The sequence below is a fragment of the Austrofundulus limnaeus genome, unplaced genomic scaffold, assembly GCF_001266775.1.
Source record: "Austrofundulus limnaeus strain Quisiro unplaced genomic scaffold, Austrofundulus_limnaeus-1.0 Scaffold912, whole genome shotgun sequence".
NCBI lineage: Eukaryota > Metazoa > Chordata > Actinopteri > Cyprinodontiformes > Rivulidae > Austrofundulus > Austrofundulus limnaeus.
In genome coordinates this window covers 121,225-132,097 of record NW_013953314.1, presented here as the reverse complement: position 1 = coordinate 132,097, position 10,873 = coordinate 121,225, and the positions used below count along the sequence as shown (strand labels likewise).

The 10,873-nt window shown below is 35.5% G+C and overlaps 2 protein-coding genes across 2 annotated transcripts in view; both read left to right on the top strand.

Moving 5' to 3' along the window:
- Nucleotides 1-757, top strand: part of LOC106533243 (uncharacterized) — a gene marked incomplete at its 5' end in the record, with an annotated part of 2,885 nt that extends 2,128 nt beyond the window's left edge. Inside the window, 1 exon segment of the mRNA XM_014029483.1 lies at nt 667-757. Within this exon segment, the coding sequence (XP_013884937.1) occupies nt 667-744 (78 nt within the window).
- A 6,794-nt stretch (nt 758-7,551) lies between these two features.
- LOC106533240 (uncharacterized) overlaps nt 7,552-10,873 on the top strand; it is a 12,814-nt gene continuing 9,492 nt past the window's right edge. The window contains exons 1-2 of the mRNA XM_014029478.1: nt 7,552-7,631; nt 8,944-9,261. Of these exons, the coding sequence (XP_013884932.1) occupies nt 7,586-7,631; nt 8,944-9,261 (364 nt within the window). The 5' untranslated portion in view covers nt 7,552-7,585. The remainder of the gene's footprint in view (nt 7,632-8,943; nt 9,262-10,873) is intronic.

Sequence of the window (10,873 nt, the reverse complement as noted above, 5' to 3'; positions counted from 1 at the left end):
ACACACACACACACACACACACACATTTGTTCTTGAACCCCATGGGGACCTTCCATTGACTTCCATTCATGCTTTTTAGACTTTATAGCTTAACCTTGACCATTTACCCTAAAATTAACCTGACAGGTACCTACCTGACCCTTAAACTAACCTAAACCTTAGTCCTAAACCTAACCCCCTACCCGTAATTTACATTTGGGCTCGTGGGGACCTGGCATTGGTCCCCACAAAGCTGCTTTTTTGGGAAAATTTTCCCCACGTTATAGGACCGCCCCCCCCACACACACGTTTATGCCTGATATGAGACCCATGATCGTAAAAGCCCTGTACTTGCAACCAATGTTCACAAAAGCCCCTTCTCCACTTTAAAGTCAGTATTAAGCTTGACCTGCCTGGAACCACTGCTGAGGTAGATCCAAAAGAGCGTTGGAACCAAAAATTGAGACAGATTTGGTTGATCCTAACTTGATGAAAGAAAGCGCTCAAAATGCTGTAACAAATTGGCCCTCTATAGAAACTCCCCATCATGCTTCAGTTATGCAGTACACAAGGTTGACAGGATGCTGGAAACAACATGAGCCAAAGATGACATGCATAACGGGCTTGGACCCCGGTCATAACTGCTTCRCAGTTCTAGTTGATGTTTGTTTCTGTTGGATCTCACAGGTTCATTCTGGTGCTGATGAGCACACAGTCAACTATAAAAATGTTGGACAGAGTCCTGCTGCTCCCACACTCAGCTGAACTTCATCACATCACACTGTGGTAAAAAAGTGCTCGTTATTTTAAAAAGTTTATTTATTCAGATTTATTCTGTTATAATTAAATAACCTTTTATAAACCYCTCCTTTCTTTCTCTCCAGCAGAATCACCTCACATCTCAGAAGAAGAGGATCAATTCTTCAGTTGTTTCTTTTCTTCTTTTTTAAGTCAAAGTTTCATTTTGTTTAATATAATCTTAAAACATTATTTTGTAAAAATAGATCTTAAGGACAAAAAGATCAACAGTGATTAGTGGAAAATTCAATCAAACCTATGAGAGATCAGAAAGCATCACACATGAAAAGGTGAAACTAAACAAGTTCCTTTTCAAAATAAAACAGGAAACCCYCACAGAGACAAGTTATCAGGGAGAATTTAATTTATTTTCAGATGAGACTTTTATTTGTTTATATGTTGAAAATATAGGATCTGCCTCATGAGACATTGTAGGATCGGTTGTCTTGTGTCGTACTCTGTCCCCCTCTGGTGTTCCTCCTGTGTCTCACACTCATCTCAGTCTTCAGTCTTTCAGTTCCTTGCAGATTATTCTCTCTCACCTGTCTGCACTCTGTAATCACTCAGCTGTTTCCTCTTTTCACTCAACCCAGTCTCTACTTAACCAGTTCTTCTCTTCAACTTCCTGGCCAAATAAACATAGTACAGGTTTTTGTAGTTATTGTGGAGAGTCAGAAAGTGCAGCATATTTTTCTAGAATGTAATAAATATAGTCGGGAAAGAGAGGTGTTAATCAGAGAGTTAAATAGAAATAAATATAATTTAGATATTAAAAAATTGGCTGCAAAGATCATCTGAGGATGTAGCATTTAACAGCATTTTTAGTTTTTTTAGGAAGTCAGGTATTATGGGAAGAATATAGTGTTAGGACATCTAATCTATACTCCAGTCTGGAAGGTGGTGGTATTGCAACTATAAGTTGTTTGCCAACCGCCATAAAACAAAAAGAAGAAGAAGAAGAAGACGAAAAACTTCCTGGCCAGAAGGAGGACTGGAGCTTCTCAGGGACTATTAACAGGCGGGCTTTTTTGAGCGAAAGAACTAGGATTGTGGAACAAAACTTGGGGAGTGTGGAAAAGGCAGTTTTTGGCATAAACTGGTATGTGAATGGTTGGGATGGAAATGAGATAAGTAATGAAGAAGAAGGGGAATATGAAGGGTGGATGCCAGTAGGAAGAGTGAGAGGAAGAGGACGAGAAAGAATCAAAGTAGACGAAGGGAAGGGAATCAGCGATAGCCAAGGTATTAAACGGGATTTAGAAGGAAGCAGTTCAGAGGAAGAGAKGGTAGTTAGGAGAAAAGTTGCGTGTGAGGAATTTAAAACAATTCTGAAACTTAAGAGTGAGGAAGGTCAGGAGAAAATTAGCCCAATTGGGGTGTCAAGAGAAATTAAAAAGAAAATAGGAGATGTTGAAATGGTCAAGATTTTGAGAGACGGAAGTCTTTTGATAGAATGTAAGGATATGGAGCAAAAGAATAAGGCCTTCAATGTGGACAATATTTGTAAAAGAACTGTGCTGGAGAAAAAAATGTTGAGAGGAAATAAAAAAAATTAGAGGAGTGATCTATGGGATCCCTCTAGATGAGGATCTGGAAAAACTTAAGAGAAATATTGTTGGAGCAAAGGTGACTAATGTGAAAAGGCTGTCAAAAACTGTGGATGGTGAGAGAGTGGGGAGTCTCAATCCTAGTGGAGTTTGAAGAAAAAGAGTTGCCAATCAATATAAAAGTAGGATATATAAGTTTCCAAGTCAGACCTTATGTACCTCCACCACTTCGGTGTTTTAAATGCCAAAGGTATGGACACATTGCGGCAGTTTGTAAAGGACAGCAGAGATGTCCAAAATGTGGGGAAGATCATAAATTTGAAGAATGTAAGGAAGACGTACAAGAGAAATGTTGTAACTGTGGGGGAAGTCACAGGGTTATGTATGGAGGACACGAGGTAAGGAAGAGGGCTAAAGAAGTTGTGCAGATTAAAACATCTAAAAATATAAGCTACGCAGAGGCAGTTAAAAATGTGAAGGAGCAGGAAAAAAGAGGGATCGAGCAAATGGGGAGTCAAACAGCACAGGAATCTAAAATAATACCAGAAGATAAGGTCACTTACTCAGTGGAAAATCTAGTTTTATTCATAGCTTATGTTATCAACTGTACAGATCAAGCTAAGCACAAAACCAAGAAGATTAAAATAATAGTGAGAGGAGCTGAAAAATTCTTGGGGTTTAAGGAAGGCACATGGGAAGAAATTAATAAAAAGCTAGAGGTGGATAAGAAGTCAGGACCAACAAGTGAAAGTAGTTTATGTTAATACTGCAATGGAACGCTAGGAGTTTGATAGCTAATGGACAGGAATTTAAAGGTTATATTGACGAGCTTGAAGTCCAACCGGATATAATATGTGTGCAGGAAACTTGGTTAAAATTAACATTAGATTTTGTGATTAGAGGAAATGTTAGTATAAGGAGAAACCGAGAAGAGGGAGGGGGAGGTGGATGTGGAATATTTATAAAACAAGGGATTCAATATCAGGTTTTAGGGAAAGGGAAAGAACTAGAATTCATAGTAATTGAGGTATGGGAAAAGGGAGATACAATTAAAATAATAAATTTTTATAATCCATGTAAATCATTATCGTCTGAAATAATGGTGGAAATATTGGATTATTTGGAGGGGAGAGTAATTGGGTGTGGGGATTTCAATGTAAAAAGTACACTGTGGGGTAATAGTAATGATAAAAATGGGCAGGTTATAGAAGAAGTGATGGAAAAGAAAAATTTAGTTTGTATTAATGAGAGAAGGGGTACAAGAATCAATATAAGAACGGGGATGGAATCATCTATTGATCTATCAATAGTATCAAATGATATAGCTGGTATTTGTGAGTGGTCAGTTGATAAAGAAACTACAGTAGGAAGTGATCATTACTCCATAACTATAAGGGTAGGAATAATCAGAAATGAGTATAAAAAGAGTGGGGAGAGATTGAACTTTAACAAGGCAGATTGGAGTAAGTTTAGATATTTGAGTGAAATGTATTTAGAAAAGGTAGATTTTAATATGCATATAAATGAAGTAAATGCAAATATTTCAAAAATAATAACTGAAGCAGCAGAAAATTCTATTAAAAAGTCAGGGAGTAATAATGATAAGAAAAAGGTGCTGTGGTGGACAGGTGAGTGTAAGGAAGCAATGAATTTAAGAAATAAAGCCTTGAACGTATTAAAACATTATCCAATATATATAAACTTAACTGATTATAAAAGGAAGCAAGCAGTAGTAAGGAGGATTATAAAGAAAGCTAAGAGAGACTATTGGAGAAATTTTTGTAGTACAATAGGAAGAGATACAAAAATTGAGAAGATATGGAAAGTAATTTAAAAAATGAATGGAATTAAAAGAGAGTTTGATTATCCTGTATTAAAAGTAGAGAATGTGGATATAATTAGAGATGAGGATAAAGCTGAGGTTTTGGCAAAATTATTTAGTAAGATACATAGCACAAATAACATTAGCGAAGAGGGAAGAAAAGGGAGAGAAAATACTGTTCTTAAGTATAAAAATTTAATACAGAGTGATGAAGAAATAAATCATTTTTTGAATGTTGATTTTACCAAAGTGGAATTAAATTGTGTGCTTAGAAAGACCAAAAATGCAGCGCCAGGTAAAGACAAAATTTGGTATAGAAATATAAGTCAACTAAGTGATAAATCAAAAGTTATAATATTACAATTATTCAATAAAATATGGGAAAATATGCCAGGGTTATGGAAGGAATCTATTATTGTACCGATAGCTAAGCCAGGAAAAGATCATTCAAAACCAGAAAGTTACAGGCCAATAGCATTAACTTCAAACTTATGCAAAATAATGGAAAAAATGATTAATAGTAGGCTAGTGTATTATCTAAATAAAAAGGGATATATTTCTAATTATCAAAGTGGTTTTCGTAAAGGGAGGAGTACTAATGGCGCAACGTTATGTCTGGAGCATGAAATTAGAAGAGCTCAAGTAAACAAAGAAAGTGTAGTGGCTGTATTTTTCGATATTGAAAAAGCATATGACATGATGTGGGTAGAGGGTTTATTAATTAAGTTACACAAATTGGGGATTGAAGGAAAAATATATGAGTGGATTAAAGACTTTTTAACAAACAGGAAATTACAGGTAAGAATTGAAGGAGTAATTTCAGATAAATGTGTAGTGGAAAATGGAACACCACAGGGGAGTATTATAAGCCCATTATTGTTCTCTGTTATGATAAATGACATATTCAAAAATATTGGAAAGGATATGGGATGTTCACTCTTTGCAGATGATGGAGCTGTTTGGAAAAGAGGGAAAATGTTGAGTTTATAGTAAAGAAGTTACAAAATGTCATTATTGATACTGTATAGAAGTGTGGGCTCTGAAATGGGGATTTAAATTCTCAGTGGATAAAACAAAAGTATTTGTATTTTCACGGAGAAAACAAAGTAATAGATTTAAAATTATATAATCAAAAAATAAAGCAGGTAAAGAGTTAAAAAAATTTGGGTTTGTGGTTTGATGAAAAATTAAAATGGAATATTCACATTCAGATGATTGTTGATAAATGTAAGAGAAAATTGAATATATTGAGATGTTTGGTTGGTAGTGATTGGGGGGCAGACAGACAATGGTTAAAACAGTTTTATACAGGAATGATAAGATCTGACTTTGATTTTGGTTGTTTAGTTTACAGTTCAGCAGCTAAAACTCATCTAGATAAATTAGACAATATTCARCATCAAGCATTAAGATTATGTACTGGAGCATTCAAAACAACACCTGCAGCTGCATTGAAAATAGAAACGGGAGAAATGCCTTTAGATCTAAGGAGAACYAAACTAGGAATTAATTATTGGTTAAATTTGATGGGTAATAAACGTGATCATCCAACTTGGGAAATTTTAGTCATGTTGGGAAAAGGAAAAGAAAGAGATGAGGAGTTATGGATGGAAAATTGAAAAGGAAGTAAAAGGAATTTAAAATGGATGTTTTAGAAATTAGTCAAACAGATCCATCATCAATTATACMACCCTGGATTCTGCCAGAAACAATAGTAGATATATCATTAATGGTAAAGAAACAAGACAAATCAAATGTTGTAGATAGTTATTCAGTGCAATCACATTTAAATCAGTATTATCGACATGTCCAAATTTACACAGATGCATCAAAAATAGCAGGAAAAATAGGAATAGCATTTGCAATCCCAGAATTCAATTTGAAAATAGGGAAGCCAATTACGGATGGGTTATCAATTTATACAGGAGAAATGTTAGCGATACTATTGGCATTACAATGGATAGAGGATGTAAAACTACTGCAAACAATAATTTGCTCCAATTTCAAGCTTGGCTTTGATAAGTATAAAACATAACAGTACGGATTGTAGGATGGACATCTTATTAGAATTATTATATACTCTATTTAGAATACAAAATATGGGGTTAATAGTTGTTTTTGTATGGGTTCCAGCACATATAGGGGTCGTAGGTAATGAGCGGGCTGATAAATCGGCAAAGAAGGCAATAAATAATCCTATTAGTTTTACAGTTAAGACAAGTAAATCTGAAGGGAAAAGTAAAGTTAATGAGGAGCTGATGAAAATATGGCAGAGAAGGTGGGATGAAGGTTTAACAGGAAGATGGTTTTATAAAATTCAGAAGTTTGTAAGAAGGAAAATAAAGGGGAGAAGAAACAGGAAGGAGGAAAGAATAATAACAAGGTTAAGGTTCGTTCATACAGGGCTTAATTATTCACTTTTTAAAAAACAGACGCATATGACTGGAAAGTGTGATTATTGTGAGAAGTTGGAAACAATAGAGCATGTTATTTTAGAGTGTAATAAATATGAAGATGAGAGAAGATACATGTTGGGAGAGTGTGAAGGTATTAAAGAAAGGTTTAATTTATCAGATTTTTTGAGGAGGGATTTGGGGAGTAGACATATTCAAATAATTATTAGATTTCTTAAAAAAACAAAGGTATTTCTTAGAATCTGAGTAGAGTAAGATGGGTGTTAATGTGCAAAGAATAATGAAGAGATATTTATAAGCTATATAAAAGTAAAGTTATATAAGTAGGTGTGAGTGTGAGAATGTGTGTTTAATCAGAAATATTATAGGGATTAGGTATGAAGTACATAGATCATCACGAACCACACTCCATACCAGTAAGTGGCGGTAATGCTACTGAAAGTTTGTTGCCAACCGCCAATAAAAACCAAGAAGAAGAAGAAGAAGGTGTGAGCGGTGGTTTGAATCCCTGCTCCCTGTCGCAGCTGCAGCCACTCCTCTCATCAGCCTTCACCACCTGAGCTTTGTCGGGTCTGGTGCCGGGACCAGTCCTTGCTTTGATAATAACTTCTACAGATAAAYGGATTAACAGTTATTGACTRAATCACAAGMATAATGACACTTTTATTATAAAGTGAATAAAACGGACCTGACTGTGAGTCAGATCTGTGAAAACATGGAAAATTACAACACATCCTGTTTCCTCAGATCCTTTAGAAGGAAACAGAAACAAGACATTTTGTGTAAAAGTAAAGAATTCATCAGGTCAGTAACAGTTTTTACTTTGAACCAAACTTTCTTTTCCTGAAATGCAGTTTTCAACTTGTTTAAAATGAAATATAAATATAAACATGATGTAAAGCTGATAACAGGAAGAACCCTGGGTGTTTTCGTAAAGTTGTTTTTTTTATTACATCATCCAGAAAGAAGAAACAGCTTTTTGAGCAGAGAGAAAAGCGTCACATAGTTCAGTATAATTAGATAAAATGATTGTTCTGGAGTTTACTCTGATTCTTCTGCTTCAGCTTGAAGGTAAAAAAAAAAATCTGTTTTTGTTTGTATCAAATAATGAAGCTTATATGAAGACAAGTTTAAGTTTGAACAGATGATCTAATTCAGAAACTGTTTTGTTTTGTTAAATAAAACACTTGAGTTCACCGAGCTCCTGATGCCTGTCTGTATTTTGGGTCAGACCTCACTGCGACCTCACGGTTTCCTGTTCAAAAGTTCTGTTTTGTGGTTTTCCTCAGAGTGAAGCAAGAACTTCATGTTTGTTCCTGCAGCTTCAGAAAAATTCCCAATTTTCAGAACTGACAGGTTTTTTGGGCCTTTAAACAAAATCCAAATTTTTTTTTTTTGCCACATCACTTTGTTTATGATATTTTTTTTTGTATCAAATCTGATTCACTGGGCTGTTTTGGCTATATTTTGCTCACAACAAAGTTAAATTAAGAAACAAAAGACAGTTTTGCCCATAACTTTTAACAAGTTTAGAACACTCTAAATTTACTTCTTTGTTTTTTTTTTCTTACAATAAACTTTTTACAGCCATTTATTTCACTTCATGGTAGGCACAAACACAGTTTCTGTCCTTGTTCAGGCACAGATGTACCTTACACTTTATAAAAAATTGCCATCTATTATCATATTGATGGCATTTTCTTACTTTCTTTTTTTCTCTCTTCTTCCTCAATTCTCTTTGACATCTAACACGTAAATATTTAGTCAGTACAGAGTAGAGATTATAATTTCAAAGGAAACCACTTTGAAAATAGCCAAAATGTGTTTTCAAATGGCATTTCAGTAATTAATCAATCATCCAAAATAGTGTGTGTTGTATTGTGGCAAGAATACTGTTGATTAAATTACTAAAATTACTAAAATGTCACATGACAATTCAGGACTGGAGCAACTTATATACCTGCAGTATCAAGTTTGATACACATTTTTTTAAACATGGTTTAACTGTAGTATTGAAAAATATTTTTTAAGTAATTATGCATTGTTTCAACACAAAGTATTTGTTAAAAAATTACAAAAAATATTGATGTTATTCTTACCATAAYTTCTCCAAAATTAGCAAAAGTTTTCCTGAAAAAAAAAAATGTGTGGATGACCTCATGGCAGCAGACATATTGAAAAGGCAAAAAAAAAGTTCTACTTCCTGCAGTACATTGGTAATCCACTAGAGGGCAGAATACAGGTCTCACATGATATACAACAGGTTTTTGAGGAAAATATTGATCACATTGATAAAATATAGGTCATAGAATCCTGCGTAGCAAATATGATACAAATGGCGATATAGGGTTTGAAATGTTTAAAAATGTTTCTCCTGCTGCAGGCCTCGGTGCAGGAGGACCGTCTCTCTACCACAGAGTTGGAGATGATGTTTTTCTGCCTTGTAGCGATATTTCCCATACTTATTTCCGCCGCAGAAGTGACTGGTTTTACACCAGAGACCCAGACACAGACTCACAGATGGAGGTTCAGAGAGGGATGGTTGTTCAGAGTTCACCCCGAGCTGCCAGGCTGAGAGTGGACCGGTTCAGTTCTCTGCTCATCTACAACATCACAGCTGAGGAYGCTGGACGTTACAGCTGTGTCCCCTGGGACAAACACCGAGATCACCTCGACTCTGTGTTTCTGAATATTTTAACCAGTAAGTGACTTGATTAGCAGGGTTTGATTTGTCGCTGTCTTCTGACTTTATMAATTAATTTCTCTGAAACCTGAAAGTTTTTAAATTTTCCCCTGACAACTGAACGAAAACCGATCCTTTAAAGTACCTGTGACATGAGGCAAAACATCAAAAAAGACTTAATATTTGAGAAATTTGACATAAACATGATTTTACCCATTTTCTCTTATAACTGATGTTTTCTTTTAAACTTGGCTCAGGAAGTGAAACAGGAAGTGACATCAAAAGAGAACTCTTTCAGAAAAGGTGTTGTTTATTAAAACAATATTATCTGAACTCTGACTTCTTCATGTCTCTGAGACTAAAAATCTACACAAACATCAGATTCTTCTCTACAGTTTGTGTTGGTGGTTGTTGTAGCAGTGATCTGTTTACATGCAGACATTCCCCTTTGACATCACTTCCTGTTTCTTCTCATGTCAATATTTCAACAACTGTTCATCTCAGCAGTGTTTTGTTGCAAGTTTTTTTTATCAATGTTAACTTTCTAAAAAGGCCTACATATTTATTTATACAAATGTTAATGTTGCTAGTACTTTAAAGAATGAGAGAATCAAATATAGGTAGGTAGGTAGGTAGGTAGGTAGGTAGGTAGGTAGGTAGGTAGGTGGGTAGATATGTAGGTTGGTAGATATGTAGGTTGGTAGATATGTAGGTAGATAGGTATGTAGGTTGGTAGATATGTAGGCAGGTAGGTAGGTTGGTAGATATGTAGGTAGGTAGGTAGGTAGGTAGATAGGTAGGTAGGTAGGTAGATATGTAGGTAGGTAGGTAGGTAGGTAGATATGTAGGTAGGTTGGTAGAAATGCAGGTAGGTAGGTACAGTAGGTAGGTACGTAGGTACAGTAGGTAGGTATGTAGGTAGGTAGATATGTAGGTAGGCAGGTAGGTAGATATATAGGTAGGTAGGTAGATATTTAGGTAGGTTGGTAGATATATATGTAGGTAGGTAGATAGGTATGTAGGTAGATATATAGGTATGTAGGTCGATAGGTAGGTAGGTAGGTAGGTAGATATGTAGGTAGGTAGATATGTACATAGGTAGGTAGATAAATAGGTAGGTAGGTAGATGTGTAGGTAGGTAGTTAGTTAGGTTGGTAGATATGTACAGTAGGTAGGTAGGTAGTTAGATATGTAGGTAGGTAGGTAGTTAGATATGTAGGTAGGTAGGTAGTTAGATATGTAGGTAGGTAGGTAGTTAGATATGTAGGTAGGTAGGTAGGTAGTTATATATGTAGGTAGGTAGGTAGGTAGGTAGGTAGGTAGGTAGATATACTGTATAGGTAGGTAGGTAGGTAGGTAGGTAGGTAGGTAGGTAGGTAGATATGTAGGTAGGTAGGTAGATATGTACATAGGTAGGTAGATAAATAGGTAGGTAGGTAGATGTGTAGGTAGGTAGGTAGTTAGGTTGGTAGGTAGGTAGTTAGATATGTAGGTAGGTAGGTAGGTAGGTAGGTAGTTAGATATGTAGGTAGGTAGGTAGGTAGGTAGGTAGGTAGGTAGGTAGGTAGGTAGGTAGGTAGGTAGGTAGGTAGGTAGATAGATATACAGTATAGGTAGGTAGGTATGTAGG